General features: G+C 36.0%; 1 protein-coding gene and 1 pseudogene across 1 annotated transcript; both read right to left on the bottom strand.

Annotated features, from left to right (window-relative positions):
• Positions 1 to 2953: 2953 nt before the first annotated feature.
• LOC107541931 (UDP-glucuronosyltransferase 2A3-like) lies at positions 2954 to 16206 on the bottom strand. The gene is made up of 6 exons (XM_016219116.2): positions 15483 to 16206; positions 9206 to 9354; positions 5817 to 5948; positions 4481 to 4568; positions 3854 to 4073; positions 2954 to 3233 (listed from the first exon to the last, which is right to left on the bottom strand). Exons 1-6 carry the CDS (start codon positions 16204 to 16206, stop codon positions 2954 to 2956), a joined length of 1593 nt encoding a protein of 530 aa, XP_016074602.2.
• Positions 7389 to 7678, bottom strand: LOC107541920 (protein dpy-30 homolog pseudogene; annotated as a pseudogene).
• Positions 16207 to 17465: the final 1259 nt, after the last annotated feature.

Raw genomic sequence — 17465 nt, 5'->3', positions numbered from 1 at the left:
CTGTCTGTGGCAGATAGAAATACTAGAGTGATGTAAGCTTCATGGCAAAGTTAGATGACCCCTTTATATCTCCTCTAAACTCTACAATGAGTTGGTCATATATAGCCTAACAAAGGTTTCTCTGATTATCTGGGCACCTGAGGGATCCACACATCAGTGTACCTGAAGGTGGGTGTATTGGAATGCACAGGGAGGCAAGATGGGGGGAGGACAGGGATGATACAGACAATCCCAGTTCCAAGGCTTTCCACAGATGAGCTGGCAGCTCCAGTGGAGGTGGTAGGGGTGGAATTGCCAGGGAGTATTCTTGACGCCACTATGGGTGGAGGGTAAGAGGGGCAGCAACAGCTCTGGAGCCCATAAATGCGGCTCCCTCCTCTGGTTGCTGTGGTACTCCCGTTAGTTTGCATTACTGGATAACCTGGTAACAGGAGACGTCTCTCTGGCATTCTGGTCACAGTACAGTGGTGCCAGAAGCTAATAGAAACCAGGTAGCAGGGTGGCGGGCTCATGAACCTGGTTACCCCTTGACCTGCCACATTTCCCCCTATCATGGTGGTATGACCCAAGAAACAGGTAACCCAAACACAGCAGGGCACCCTTTATCCTTGACAACTCCTCCCCTTAGAGTTCTTTAGTTGGTGGTGTGATCCAAACCTTTATTCTCTCAGAATCAATATGATGATCTTTTTTTATTGGTTTGTTACAGCTTTACATGAGTTTTATTATTAGACATCTGAGTATTAAGTGGTGCCCTACTAATCTGCATCTCATTGGTTTAATTTCTACCAGAGCTCAGTAAAAATCCAGGAACTGTTTCCGAAAACGCAGAAGAGTAGTCAGGAGAATATGGTGTGGTTTTGCTCTAAAATCGTAAGATTTCCCTATAAGGATTTATTTAGTATTTATTTAATTTTTTAAAAAAATATATCTTTATTGATTTCAGAGAGAGGAAAGGAGAGGGAGAGAGAGAGAGATAGAAACATCAATGATGAGAGAGTCATTGATCAAGCCTGCAACCGGGCATGTGCCCTGACTGGGAATCGAACCCTGATCTCCTGGATCCTAGGTTGATGCTCAACCGCTGAGCCACACCCGGCTGGGCGTATTTATTTAATTTTTAAATTGTGATAACATCAGTTAATAACATTATATAAATTTCAAGTGTACAACCATATTATACTTTGATATGTGCATACTGTATTATGTGCTCACCACCAAAAGTCTAGTTTCCTTCTGTTACCATATGTTTGAGCCCCATTTACCTTTTTGCCCTTCCCCCACACCTCTCCCCTCTGGTAATTACCAATCTGTTGTCTGTTTCTGTTAATTTGTTTTTTCTGTTTTGTTATATTTGTTCATTTGTTACTTTTTGTTTTGTATTCCACATATGAGTGAAACCATATGTAATTAATTTACATTTATGGAATATAGAGACTGGAAAAAATTGTAATGATCTTTTGTTTTTTCAAAATGTTTTTATCGATTCTAGAGAGAGAGTAAGGGAGAGAGAGAGAAAAAGAGAGAAACATTGATGTGAGAGAGATACATCGATTGGTTGCCTCCCTTTGAACATGCAACCTGGGTGTGTGTCCTGACTAGTAATTGAATTGGTGACATTTCAGTGCATGGGACAGCAACTCAACCAACTGAGCCACACTGGCCAGGGCAAAATTGCAATGATCTTACATTCAGAGTATATGACTGTTTTCTGTAGGAAACTATTTCTTTGATTATATAAAATTATTACTAAAATTATGAATACTAGCGATTTTTAAATATAATGAATTAACATTTAACTTTAAGGTTGTCAATTATACTGGTCTTTAAAAATCTCATTAAAATTAGTAAAACAATTTGTGTATAATTCTTTAATTTATTTCTCCTAAAATCTGTTTACCTTTAAAACTTTACTGATATCTTCACTTGTTGGGGAAAAAAAATCATTCCATTGATTATCTTTATTTTCTAAGGAAATGTTCAGAATTGTTTCTTTTACATAAAAGGCACACAATAAATATTTGTTGATTAAAGGCAAAAACAGGCATAATTGTTTGATAGAGCTTGTTATGGACTTGTGTAACCATCTCAAATGTGTTTGTTGAAGCCTTAACTCCCAATGTGACTATATTTGGAGATAAGCCCTTTAACAAGATATTTCAAATTACATAAGGCCATGAGGTGGACTTTAATCCCGTAACACTTGTGTCCTTGTAAGGCTTTTTTTTCTTACAAAGGCCATAAGAGGACAGAGTCAGGAAGGGAAGCCTCGCCAGAAATCATCCCTGCTGGCATCTTGATGTTGCACTTCTAGCCTCCAGAATTGTGAAAAAATAAATATCTATTGCTTATGCTGCTGAGTCTGCAGTATCTTGTTATGGCTTCTGAGCAGACTAATGCTGAGCTTTATGGGAACTTTGTAAACATTACGAAGCAGAATGCTCCATCATTATTTTCAATTTTGGCCTAATACAAATAACATTGAGCAAATAAAGAGGAGGCTTATATTTATTTAGGAAATTTTCCTTTTAAAAAGGAAATCATATTTTCATGGATACTAATTTTTGAGGATACTCCCCTGATTATATGATCTGTTTGTTGCAACTGGTGAACTGTATTATTCTGAGCTCCCTACATCCATGACATTTAGCTCATATTTTGTTCTCTTCAGCAATCACCACATCACTTAAGGTTATAAAATTAAAAGAGTGATATGAATGGGAATTTTAGAGTAATTAATGTCCCTGTGCCAGAAAGTGGGTAAAGAGGAAGTGGGTAAAAATACCTGGGGCTAGAAAAAGGAAGAGTGGGACACGCTTACCAGTTAATGGTCTTGTGGAATTCTGGGCTGTTTCTTTAGGCTAAAAAAGAGGAATGGAATATTTGAAAACAGGAAGGAGGTACAGGAATAAACAGGATTGTCCACTCAGAACTTTGCAAAACTTGGAAAGATCTATTCCCTCTTTTTCTTCTTTCCTGTTTTACCAAATTTTTGACAAGAAAATAAACAACATTTTGTGATCAAGAATATAGCAGATGCTGCACAGGCCAGCAGGAACCCAATCACATCCAAAGAGTGGTACTGGAACCAGGTGAGGTCATGGGAGGCTGGCCGCAGGTGTTTGGCTCCTTTGTGGCGCATGACATACTCGATCCAGAAGACTGCTCGATCTAGAGGTCTCATGGGCTGGTCATGGTGAATCCTTGACAACTTCATAGCATTCTCTTTATAGCTGGATGGCAAGTAAGAAAGAAGGCAAAAAGAGAAAGAAATTTTGTTTTTGTTAGTTACATGATACATGTTATAAAAATTAATCTAAAGGCCACAGAACTCTGCTCATTGCTACATGAACTCTGCTCATTGCATAGAATTTTAACACGCATAGTGGAGAGATTATAAAAGAAATATATTCTTTTCTTTTTTTTAAAGTATATCTTTATTGATTTCAGAGAGAGGAAAGGAGAGGGAGAGAGAGGTAGAAGCATCAATGATGAGAGAGTCATTGATCAAGCCCGCAGCCTGGGCATGTGCCCTGACCGGGAATCGAACCCTGATCGCCTGGATCCCAGGTCGATGCTCAACCGCTGAGCCACGCCCGGCTGGGCAAAGAAATATATTCTTAATAGAATGTGGTTAAATTCAGACATAGAAATTGAAGCCTACTTTTTCCAAGCAGGAAGTGTGACATTGTATGAACTATACTTTCCAGAAGATTTCCAACACCAAGATAATGAATGGGCCAAGATTATGGGAAAAGGTCCATTCAAAGGTCTGTAAGCATGATCTCTAACATTTTCTTGTATGGTGCATAATACAATCAATGGTAATCCTTTAGAAAGAAGTAGTACTTACGAAGAATTGTTAATGACTGTTCTCAAGGCGTGCAGCAAATCTGCACTTGTCATTGTGTATAAGTTCACCTCCACAGCCGCTCCTTTGGCCTTCATGTGAGCAATGTTATCAGGCTGATCAGCAAACATGGGAACTCCCACCATAGGGACCCCATGATAAATAGCTTCATAGATCCCATTTATTCCACCATGAGTGATAAAAGCTTTGGTTTTTGGATGACCTAGTTTGGGGATAGAATGAGAAGCAGGTGAAAATTTTACTATAACACATGAATAGAAATTCAGAGACAGAAGAGGAAGATCTATGGAATAAATTACTGAAAAAGACAGTATTTTCTACAATATTTCCTATGGGGCACTGCTACCACAAAAAAATTGCTATCCCAGGAAAAGGAGGCATTAAGCCCTTTTGTGTTGCCTGAAACTCTCTCTGAATTCATAGGAGGTATGAATCTATAAAATTAATGGTCAAATATTTAATTATATCTTTTGAATTGGAGCAAAAATGAGAAACATTTAGAATTGTTAACTATTTGTTGACATTAATTTTTAAGTTCATATTCACTGTTAAAGAATTAATCAACTTGTCCATCAACCACTATACAGCTTTTCTTCCCTTTAGTCTTACCAAGAAGATCATTCTGGGGTAGCCAATCATAGAGCCGAGTATTGGCTCCTAATGTGGCTGGTTTCTTTCCTTTGTATCTCCATAAAACCTGTGGAAGACAGTGCATATATTTCACAAGTAGTACCACAGGATAATGACAGTTTAAGGTTGTTGAGTTATATATAAATCATGCATCTACTCTACTTTAGCTGATGGTTGAGAAGGGAGTATACTTTGTAAATACCGAAAGAAATAGTGGCACTGTTTACAACCATTTTTTTAAGAACTTGTGAAAGTTGCCTATTAAGTATACTATTATCATTTTGTCTCTTATCACTTAAGAGCTTCTGGGAGTGAGATTGTAAGTGAAGAATTAGTATATAATGCCATATTAGCCAAATGAATCAGAGTTTGGGAGTTATAATTTTTATGGCCACAGGACTTCTGTATACATTTATGTCACTGGCATTCTTAGTTCTATCTTCAAATTAGTGTTTCTTACAAATATCATTGCTTTAGATTTTATCTACTTATTTTTTGGATGATTGGTTATCTTTTCATCTTTCATTTCTTTCTATCTTCTTTTTTCTCCCACAACTTTTTTTTTGTTTTTCTAAAGTAAGAATAAGATAGTGATTTTTGCTTATATTCCAAAGTTCAGTCAATTATTCTGTTTGGTTTTGTTTTTGCAATTATATTTACCTTTAAATATAATTTTTTACATAAATTTTATGGAACTTAACCAAGTATGCAAATAAAAAGAGCTCTTGGATGTTTTATAAATAACAATATATAACAGCAATAATCTAGTATGGCGATAATAACTTTAAAATGAGTTAAATATCATAAATTAGGGCATGCAAATTGCTAGACTATAATATTAAAATTTCTATGGTCTTTTAATTCTAGAAAACTCTAATTAAAATGCTAAATGAATCTAGGCTTCTACTTCTATGCTCAATTATGATAAATCAAGTCTTAATACAAACAAAGATATGGAGGATATTCTTGTATATGATTCATCTTTATTTTTGTCATTTTATTTCTCCCTTTTCCTGGTCCTGGAGTGAATGTATTTCAGAACTATTTTGGGAATTGTCAGAACAAGACTTAAGATTTCATGAACAAGGCACTTAATGTTTTCATCTTTATTTCATTGAAAACAAATGATTGTAAAAGATCTGTTTCCATAATAACAACAATGCTCAGCAGGCAAGGTGCAAATATGCCTAAACTCACTGTTGTAACATTTTACAAATTTTTACTTAATCCTGGTACCTGATATGTTAAGCATAAAATGAGATTCAACTTTCAGTTGGAAAGACACCAACTGAGCAGGATTAAAGGTTGTACTAACCTTCTGTGGAATCTGGGCAAGGGCCGAGGCAATAAGATTGCCCTTTTCTTCTGTGAGATTTTGGATCACTGAACCCAGAGAAAACACCACAATACCATCTTTGCCTGAGCTCTGGACAAATTCTTCTATTTCCTGTAGAGAAAAAATTCTTTGTTTTACGGAGGTATAGTATCATAGGAAATAAAATAAAGTCCGCTTATACTTCTAAAATAAAGATTCAAGGAATTGTCAGAAGCATGGTTAGACTGCTTTTTATCTTTGACACCTAGAACCACCTAGTCTCTTTAGGAGGAAGTATATAATACAATATACAGTTGATGTATCGTAGAACTGTACACTTGAGCCTATATAATTTTATTAACCAATGTCACCCCAATAAATTTAATTAAAATAAATAAAATCTATGTTTAAATACATATCATTGATTAGTGAATAGCCATAGAACCAAACCATTAAACCAAAGGGTTAGGTGATGATAATACAGCACTTTTCATGGTTGATGGACACTGTTACTCACCAGATTTAATTTTATTAAAAATTGAGCATTTTATAAGCTCGTAAAAATATTCCTCAAAAGAAATCCCCCAAATGTGTCTGAATTAGGCATCTGACATCTTACATTTAATAACTTTTTACTGTGTTGATCTATTTTTTATATATGGCTTCAATGGTGATTTCCTCATGTTCAAGTCTTTATTAATAAGGCTAAGCAGATATTTGTTAGAATTGTGGTATATAGTAATAGTACTGAAAAAGAGATATAACAATTTTAAACAGCTCTATAATCATGTTACTTTAGGCAACAGTGATTGCCTGTCTTCTTGATGTATAAAACTCCCACCTCAGTGGACACTAGCTACATGTTCTTAATTTGAGCGTTAGCACAGAGTTGATACATAGCCACTTCTATAAATTAAACTGCCTCACCATTTAGAGTTGTGCAAGTTGGCTGTGGGGAAACTCCGGGTTTGGGCCCAGTCAGATCAAACTCTATGAGAATGACATCTTCTAGACATGTAGTATGTATTCTTTGTCAAATTGTTTGTGGCAGCTCTAGAGTCACCATGTTCCCCAATTAAAGGCTGTTAAATGACCAAAAAGGAGACGATGTCAAAGTTGACAATGTCAGCTTCATTAATGTTAGGAGGACATACCTGACATCATAGATATTATTTTGTTATTATTTTGATTCACTTTCCCAAACACATGGAGTTTGAATAAAATGGTGTGTGTGTGTGTGTATGTGTGTGTATACACGTGTGTGAATGTTCTTGATTGGAGGATCTCTAATAATTGTGGTGTTTTTTTTTATGACTTAGTAGTTTATTTTGAAGGTCATTTAAAAAACAAATTTAAGGACAATCAGAAAAAAATGCACAGAACACACTCATTAAATAAGTATGGTCATTGAATCAAAATAAGTGAAATATGTTTCCTGCAACTCCAGTAATAAGTTGTTATCTTGAAGGGTTTTATACTTCCAAAAAGGGGGAGAAATTATGGAAATTAAAGCTGCCTCTTAATCATGTAAATCTACAGTAGAAACCAAATGTTTTTGTTCTTCCCAATAAGTCAGCTTCGATCTTCCAACTGTGCTTTCTTTTTAAAAAGATGTTATGCCTGAAATTCAATGGGATTCCGCAGTCTTTCCTTTACAAGTACAGTAATTTCCTGTAATAAGATAGGCACACCTGTCTGATCCAGGTAGGCACAGTTGGCAAAAACTGCAGATCCACTTTCTGTTCGGATGACTCTTCTGCATGAATATTCTTATTTTCTACCATCCTCTCAATGTTATCTGTGAGACTGTAGTCAGAGTGAGGATTTTCTACAACCTGCATCTGTCCTTCCAGCATCTGCTCTGGCTCTGTGCCTGACCCTGGAAGTCACAGCTCTCAATACCAGTCCGTGCCCAAGCCTTCCATTTCGAAGAGCCTTGTGCCTCGCCACCAACTGCCAGAACAAACTGCTTCTGCCTCATCATTGCTTTTTAATCTGTGTGTTTCGTGTCTGGACTAATTCTAACCATAAACCATGATTAGTATTCAGACTGCACAAACTCCTTTTCAATAGGTAAGCTGAATTTAGAATGGGATAAATTTCCCCCTTTCATTTCATCTGAGGTGATTTTGTGAAATTATGGAGCTTATTGTGTGTGTGGCTGTAAGAGTGTATATCGTGTAAAAGTGGGAAATAGAGGATAGAAATGAGTTTGGTATGGGAGATTATCTAGAGAGCCATAAAAATTGTCACCTCTTTTTTGATTTCTCAAGTTAGATGTTGGTTCATTATGCCAAGTCGTAACAGAACTTGGTTTGCAGAGATAACTTGCTTGGTAAGGAAAAAGATATTCATGACTCTGAAATGAAATATCACTCATCAAGATACACTTCACCATAAAATAAATCAAGATTCTCCTGGGAACACCATGTACTCTGCAAACTTCCTGAAGGGATTTTGTTAATATTCTTACAGTACAAGTAAATGAGGGTTTTCCTCCTCGCTTCCTATCGATAGTTCAACAAGGTATCCTTGTAATGCTTATCTATTACTCGTTTGTTTCTCAGTACTATTTTCTTCCGACATCCCTGACACCCACATTTTTTTCTTTGAAGACTTAGGAATGTGGTACACTATTATCTTTTTCATTCCAAAAGAAACCCGTCACCATGTTGGTAAAGAATCAAGCCAAGATTGGGCCTCTCATTTTCATGAACTCTATGCTGATAACCTCCCATCTTTCCTGTGCTGTGCACTGAGACTGAGACCTCCCATTACCCAAATGACTTCTAGAAAATCCTCTTGCTCCTTTAAGTGAATAGTCACAATACAGAACTCATTGTATTAGTCTCAAATAATTTTTACCTCATGTTTCCTATTTCAGTAGAAGCCAACACTATGAAATAAACATTTAAAATGGAAATCAAGGAGTCATCTTTATTTCCTTCTCTTTCTTCAACTTTTACTTCCTCTCACCCATTAAACAGTGTGGAACTTATCCTAGTGTCCCATGAAAGCATGTTTATCTCTCTGTCATAGTATATGCCGTTATTCACAACTGTATCGTGCTCGTGAGAAATACTACAGCAGTCTCCTTAGTGATGTTCATGGCTCCAGTTTCCTGTCACTTCTATCAATTATCCATACTATAAAAACAATGATAGTTTAAGATATGCTTCAATTATGCCACTTTTTCAACCTAATTTCCCAATATAATGCCTAAAGTACCTGTATATAACTCACAAGAGCCCCTCTGACATGGAAAATGGAAATGGAGTTGGCCATTCAAAGATGTTCAACATCATGTCTCTCTTATTAAGACTGCGATCTTTAAAGGGAGATCAGGGATATAAGAAGGTACATGTAATCCTTCAACGCTATAGTCTTACCTTAGGTAAAGGTTTGGCAGGTTTGCAGTGCAATCCTCCAACAAATTCAAAATTAGGTAGGTATGGGCGAGGAAATTCAAAATCCCAATATGTCCTAATTAACCAAATTTCAGCTTTCCCCAGAGTCTCACATAATGTAGTGGGTCTTCCTGGAAAAATTAAAAAAAAAAAAAAGGTGGGTAGAGGGAATTAGACTGTAAGTTAAATGGAAAAATTGCACCACTAATTTGATGATTAGCTATCAAGGGAAAAATAAATTTAGGTCTTCTAGAATAATATGGCTTTTAGAGGCAAATGAAAGGGGGAATTAATAAAATAACATGGAATAAAAGAAAGAGAAATAAGACGTAAAGATGAAAGAGAAAAGAAAGTTTAAAAAAAACAGAAAAATAGAATAATTTGTAAGTTTTTTTTTACAAGATAAAAAACAAACAAAACATTTAAACACAACTCCAAACTATAAATTAATTACTAATTTTTTTTCTCTCCAACTGAATGGCAGATGATAGATTAGCCTCATGATATCTGCACCAAGTCACCTTTCAATGGTATCTAGTCTTCCAGTCAAGAATATGTCCACGCCCTCTCCAGCATGTTTTAATTTCAGGATTACTCATATTGTTATAGGATCCCATCAGTATCAGTCTACCTTATCCTTCTCAGTTATATCTCATCACTTCAAATAATGGGTCACTATTTTATTAGTATAAACTCCCTGAATAATTCATACTCATGATGACCCTCTTTTTGGGATGTGTCATACATAAGTACATACTACGATGATCACACACCACTTTACTACTGTCTTACTTTACTGCTGCCTTACTGCTGTGTTTTGAAGGGTATTTAAGGCATTAATTTTAGATTTTTATGCAGAAGAATGACTAATTGCAAAAATAACCTAGTCAATAATTTCTGTTTACAAAGAAATACATGTTATATAACTGAGAGAAAGAGAAAAAAACCAGTGTGAGAATATTTTTCACTTTAGGATTCTAAACAAAGTTGATGGTGACATACACCCAGGGAGGAAAGCCTCATTTCAGAGTCATCACTTTTTAATCTTTGAGGTCTTGTAGTCCAAAGGACACTCAGCTTGAAATTGCTAGAGGTTAGATTAGAGCTCCATCTCTTAGTTTCTGAATTAATGTGTCTTTCCCCTCTAGATGTTACTTACTGACTTAAATCATGCCTTGATTACAAACTCCAAGGTGATATTTTTATTAGCCATTCTCTTATTTCACTTAATCATTTTTTTCCCTAGGTGATTTAGTCTATATGACCTTCGCTTCATTTCAGAAAGACAGAGCTTAAAGCAATTAGGAGAATTCTGTATTTAGAGTAATGATTCACAATAATGAGTACAGAGGGGATAAAATGAAAGAATGAAAGTGAATTTAAGTATAAAATAAACTGTAAATAATTTCATAAATAATATTTGAAATGTTACATATGAGGAATTATGAACATAAAACAGTGAAATAAAACTGACAGCTATCCATTTTATTTTAGTTATATAATTTACATAAAATTGAGTTCTATAATCAGAATGGATAATTCTAATATATATGCATATATATGTATATGTATATATATACACACACACACAGACACACACATATACGTTCAATTAATGGGTTAAATTTTAGCTACCAAGTAGATATTATTATCAAATGAATCTGCTATGTTAAGCTACCCAGTGAGTCAAGTGGGATGATTTTTAATTTTAAAAACTTCTTAGGGATTGTCTGAATACATGACTAGTACAATTTTGCTTAATAAAATATGCCCTTTTTCTCTCTTTTCCTTAAATAATGCTTCTGCCCACTTTTTCTCGAGTTGAGGCTTCTCAGAGGCCTTTACTCATAATCCTATTATCAAAATGTGGCAGTGACATATAGCTTTCCGTTACCACTGAGGGCAGACTTGAGCCAAGATCCTTGTATTTTTTTAACTAATCTATAGAGCCTAGCATGTAGTGTGATCCCAGCATGCATAATGATTATTAAATTGATTAATTATAGCAAACCAATACATTTGAGTTCAAATCATGACTATATCAAAGCATTTTTTAAGTTGGTTTCTTTGAACATTAGTTCTGTGAAACAATTAGATAATCGGTGAATTAGAGAATATATTTAGTGTTAGATTGATCCTTTGTTCTTGTCTGTGCTTCTCAATTATAGTTGAAGTAGAACTCTCTCTGAGTTGGCTGATTCATATCAAAGCTGAGCATATGAAATTGTAAATCAAAGCATTTTTTTAAGCAGAAAAGTCAAAGATTAAATATAGATTGAATAGGTGTATATCAGTGAAGTTAAAAAAAAAATCTATTCTCTTTAACTGCTCAAGACACAAGTCTTTCAGAATTTTCTAATTACTCTTTCAGGTTTTTGTGCAGCACTCCTCCAAGAAATATAAAGCATCCTAGGAATCTTTTTTATGACCAACGATGATGAACCTGTCCAAACAGGACTTTCTGGAGTTTCATTTAAAGTTTATGAGAGGGCCCTGGCTGCTGTGACTCAGTTGGCTGGGCATCATCCATGTACTGAAAGGTTGCTGGTTCAGTTCCTGGTCAGGGCACATGCCTGGGTTGTGAGCTCCATCCCTGGAAGGGAGCATGCAGGAGGTAGTCAATTGATGTTCTGCTCTTACATCAATGTCTCTCTCTCTCCCTCCTCTCTCTAAAAATCAATAATAAAAAAATTCTAAACCAAAAATGAAGTTTATGAGAGGATAAGAATGGTGAGCACATTGATGTGTGGCATGTCTGGATGCATGGACCTGCCACCCAAATCTGGTGTGCCAGACGTGGTGCCCCTGGATGACTAGCCCCACCACCTTGGTGTGGCATGACTGGCCCTGCCAAGGTGATCCAACAACCCCGGACACAAGGACCTACCATCAGACCCAGTGTGACTGACCTGGCACCCCCAGATGACTGGCCCTGCCTCCTTGCACTGGGCCCCACAGTCATGACCCAAGGCCCCTGGATGCACAGACCTGCCTCCATGACCAGGCATGCCTGACCCAGTGCCCCCAAAAGACTGAACCTCACTGTGTGGCAGGATTCATGGACCTGCCACTGTGACCCAGAGTGCCTAACCCAGTGGCACCAGAAGATCGATCCCACTGCTTATGACCTGGTGCAATCCATTGCCCCTGGATGCATGGACCTCCCCCTGCAACTCAGCTGCCTCACCCTGCTGCTCACAGCACCCCTGACTACTAGGCTGCTAAAATGGGGAGACAAAGAAACAACCTGAAAAAGAAAGAAAAGGAAGAATCACCAGAAAAGAAACAAAATGAAATGGAGGCAAGGAATCTGTCAGATAAATAATTCAAAGTAATGGTTATAAGGGTGTTCAAACAACTTAGTGAGAACTACAAGCCACTTAATGAGAACTATAGGAATCTTAGTGAGAACTACACCAACATGAAAAAAGAGATAGAAACCATGAATAAGAATCAATTAGAAATGAAGAATGACATAGCTGAAATAAAGAATATCTGAAAGGAATCAACAGTAGATTAGATAAAGCTGAGGTCTGAATCAATGAGTTAAGAGACAAGGTAGAAAAAGACATTCAATCAAAGCAGCAATTGGGGAAAAAAATTAAAAAGCAAGCGAGTTTAAGGGAGCTTTGGGACAACATGAAATGTAACAACATCTGCATCATAGGGGTAGCAGAAGGAGAAGATTCTGAGCAAGGAATAGAGAACTATTTGAAGAAATAATGACAGAAAATTTCCCTGACCTGGTGAAATAAAAAGTCACACAAGTCCAGTAAATATAGAGAATCCCAATCAAGATGAACCCTAAAAGACCCACACCAAAACAAGTCATAATTAAATTAGCAAACATTAAAGATAAAGAAAGAATCTTAAAGGCAGCAAGAGAGAGACAGAAAGTTATCTACAAAGGAGCTCCCATTAGTCTATCAGTTGATTTCTCAATAGAAACACATCAGGCCATAAGGGAGTGGCATGAAGTGTACAAAGTAATGAAAAGTAAGGGACTGAATCCAAGGCTACCTTATCCAACAAGGCTATTATTCAAAATTGAAGGTGAAACAAAGAGCTACACAGACAAAAAAAGGCTAAAGGAGCTAATTACAACAAAACCAGCATTGCAAGAAATGCTAAAGGGATTGTTGTAAGAAGAAACATAGAGAGAGAGAGTGAAAAACAGGCATAAAGAATAAAAATGGCAACAAATTAGTACCTATCAATAATAACCTTAAATGCAAATGGCTTAAATACCTCAATCAAAAGCATAGGGTAGCTGAATGGATAAGAAAATATGACCCAAATATATGCTGTCTACAAGAGAGCCACCTCAGAACAAAGGCACACAGGATGAAAGTGAAGGGATGGAAAAAATTTTTCCTTGCAAATGGAAAAAAAAAAAAAGTTGGTATAGAAATACTCATATCTGATAAAATAGTCTTCAAAATGAAGGCCACAACAAGAGACAATGAAGGCCACTTCATAATACTAAAGAGATCAATCCAACAAGAGGATATAACCTTGGTAAACATTCAAACACATGGAGGCTAAATAGCATGTTATTAAACAATCAATGGGTTATCAAAGAGGTCAAGGAAGAAATAAAAAAAATTCCTGGAAAAAAATGAAAATGAACACACATCACCACCAAATCTATGGGACACAGCCAAAGCAGCCCTGAAAGGCAAGTTCATAGCCTACTACAGGCCTACCTCAAAAAACAAGAAAAACTTCTAATAAACTATCTAATCCTACAACTTAAAGAAATAGAAAGGGAACAAAAACAAAAGCCCAGAGTAAGTAGAAAGAAGGAAGTCATAAAGATCAGAACAGAAGTAAATGATATAGAGACTAAAAAACAATACAAAAGATCAATGAAACCAAAAGCTGTTTCTTTGAAAAAATAAACAAGGTTGATAAATCTTTAGCCAGACTCATTAAGAAAGAGTGTAAATAAATAAATAAAATCAAAAACAAAAGAGGTTAAGTAACAGCTGACACCACAGAAATACAAAAGATTGTAAGAAAATACTGTAAACAACTATATGTTAACAAGTTGGACAAACAAAGAAATGGAAAAATTCCTAGAAAAATACAACCTTTCAAAGCTCAATCAGGAAGAATCAGAAAATGTGAATAGGGCAATAACAATTGATGAAACTGAAGCAGTAATCAAAAACTCCCAGCAAACAAAAGACCTGCTCAGGATGACTTCACACGGGAGTTTTACTAAGCATTCAAAGAAGAACTAACACCTGTCCTCTTCAAACTATTCCAAAACAATCCAAAAGGAAGAAACACTTCCAAGCTCTTTTTATGAGGCTATAATTGTCCTAATTCCAAAACCAGATAAAGATACTACAAAGAAAGAGAATTACAGGCCAATATCCCTGATGAACATAGATGCCAAAATCCTCAACAAAATATTAGCAAATCAGATCCATCAATATATTAAAAAGATCATACACCATGACCAAGTGGGATTTATTCCAGGGATGCAAGGCTGGTACAATATCCAGAAATCAATAAATGTAATACATCACATAAACAAACTGAAAGACAAAAATCACATAATTATATCAATAAATGCTGAGAAAGCATTCCATAAAATCCAACACCCATTTTTTAAAATTTATCTTTATTGTTGAAAGTATTACAAATGTCCCCTTTCCCCCCCATTGATCCCCTCTACCTTGAACCCTCCCCCCAGGCCTTCACCCCACTATTGTCTGTGTCCATGGGTTATGCATATCAAAAATTTTGGAACTGATACAGGTGGATTAAATACAATATCTTTGTTAATAATAATCATATTTTACTTTAGGACTGGTATCAGACAAGTAGGTTATCTTGCTCTTAGGTAAACATTGTCCTCTCTTTACCAAGAATACTACAACTTCCTCTAAAATGAAAATGCAGTGTATTGGACTCATATATAATATCCAAATATGAAAAAAATTCCATCTTCTAGAGGATTAACATTTTTGCGTGTTTTGTATTGATTTTTTGAAGGAACCTAACAAGCATCAAGTTGTCTTACAAGAAATGGTATGATAACTATAAAGACAGAGTAACCATGTAAAGAGATTTCTTGTTCCCATTTCCACTTAGTTTTTGATAACCAGTTGATTACTGTCACTGGTAGAGTTTTAAATGAAAGTCAGATACTTTAAAATGTATTCCTTTCATTTACTTAGATTTCATTCACTTAGATTTCTGAATTTATTTTGATAACAACTTTAAAATAAAAAGCAAAATGTCTTACCTAATGCCTCACTGTAAAATTGGTCCCAAAAATGAATGTCATAATCCCGGATCCGGAAGTCAAAGAGAACAGAGAACATTACATTTTTTACTCTTTCCAGAAAGGTCATTCGGTCTGTAAGTCCCACCATCTGAACAGGAACATAAGAAGGTGGAGCTGGAAGTTTCCCACAGTGTTTCTCCTTCATGCCTCCCATAGACACTCTTAATGTGAGCACAAAAGGGACTCCAAGCAATTCCGCCACCAACTCTCCACAGGGCATTACAGGGTCTATAACCATTACATCGTAGTTTCTTTCCTGGAGCTTCTTCATGAGTGCCTGATTGTAGACTGCACTCTCACACAGGGTTTTTACACTTTCAGTTATTTCAAGAAAAACATCATTCAGTTTTATTGTTGATTGCCAGGGTGTTAAGTTTGGCAAGACATTCAAAATTACGTCCAGAAATTTCTCATGTGCTTTCTCCACTGATTCTTTCTGATATTCTGAATGCAATATTTCGAAGTTCAGTGGGGAAGGTTTCTTGTAGTCAATGAGCTTAGTATGTGCAGGAGTCAACACAGTTACCTCATGTCCTTTCTTTGCGAGTTCCTCTAGAATGTTCTTTATATTAAGCCAGTGGCTCATGTCAACAGGCCACACCAGAACCTTTCCACAGAATCCACAGCCAGCACTGCAGAGCTGCAGCAGCAGAACCACCGAAGCCCACTTCTGAGGTAACATGACAGCAGCTCCGTCACACACTGCTCTGCAGAGGTTTAGGGTGTTCCTGCTGAGTGCAGAGATCAATGGCAATAAAGACACAACATAGGTTAAAAATTAACTTTAAAATTAAAATGTTTTTGTGTTCATGCAAGATTAATGTTTATCGAGGGAATAAAACAGAAGCCAAAAAGTTCTCTGGGAAAAATTATTTCGACTTCCAGAACTCAAAAATAAAATACATTACATAGAGATACATTTATCCTGTAGATTGGAAGTAAGGAAAATAACAAATAAGAATCCCCTGTGGATAATATTTCGCACACACAGACACACACACCGAAGTCCATTCCACTCTGTGTCTGAATTTGCCTGATGGTTTAGGTGACACACGTGCCATATCTTTTCCCCTATGTGAAATAGCAAATAGCTTGCTTGGATATATATGGGGCATATTTTGATAAGAGTCTTAAGACTAGTACAGGGTGTTCAGAATTCCAGAGGAAAAACCTCATAATCCTCTATGGAATAATTGGAAACAGCTTTAGTAAAATAGAAAAGATGAGGCGAGATGAAAGCCTTGGTAGGATCTAGGCAGAGTGTAGCAAAAGGACAGATTTCACAATGAACAGATGAATGAGAAAAGTTCATGGGTATTTGGAAAGCATTCCAGTGGGTATGGATCGCAGAGAAAGTTGTGGGCAGTAGGTAACAGAAGAAAGTTAGATTGAAATAGGAGACAATAGGTAGTCTTGAATGGTTTGGATTTTAATTTACAGACAAATGTTATTTACTCGAATTTTAAAGAAGGGTAATCACAAAATCAAATTTTTCCTTTAGCAAATGATTCTGGCAGCTAAACATAGAATGGCATACAAAGGCAAGAGTTTAAAAGCAGGGAAAATGATAAAAAATGTGTATTAGTAATTTAAGCATGAGACCATAATAGCCCGAAACATGGATTTAAAATAATAAATGTGGGTTATTTAAGATGGCTGTGGAGTAGGAGGATCTTTCGCACACTTCCTTCCAGAACCAAATCAGAAATAAAACTATATTGGGAAACAGTCACTCTGAATTACTAACTGAAAACTATCTGAAGAGGAGACTTTTAACTGTACAGCATATTAGTTTAAGATTTACAACATAGTGATTAGGCATTTATAGATTTATGAAGTGATCACCTGATAATTCTAGTACCCATCTGACATCACACATATTTATTAAAATATGATTGACTATATTCCAAACGACTTCTGAAACTTTCCACTTAAATATTT

This window comes from Miniopterus natalensis, chromosome 1 (genome assembly GCF_054644295.1).
Source record: "Miniopterus natalensis isolate mMinNat1 chromosome 1, mMinNat1.hap1, whole genome shotgun sequence".
Taxonomy (NCBI): Eukaryota; Metazoa; Chordata; class Mammalia; order Chiroptera; family Miniopteridae; genus Miniopterus; species Miniopterus natalensis.
Note: the sequence above shows the minus strand (reverse complement) of the source record. Positions and strands in the feature narration are given on the sequence as shown.

What these genes read in the sequence shown, in the direction of transcription:
- LOC107541931 (XM_016219116.2), bottom strand. Translation starts at nt 16,206, where the DNA reads ATGTTACCTCAGAAGTGGGCTTCGGTGGTTCTGCTGCTGCAGCTCTGC. An exon ending in ATTTTACAGTGAGGCATTAG is followed by an intron (nt 9,355 to 15,482) that starts GTAAGACATTTT and finishes TAATTTTTCCAG; the next exon opens with GAAGACCCACTACATTATGT. An exon ending in TTGCCCAGATTCCACAGAAG is followed by an intron (nt 4,569 to 5,816) that starts GTTAGTACAACC and finishes TGTCTTCCACAG; the next exon opens with GTTTTATGGAGATACAAAGG.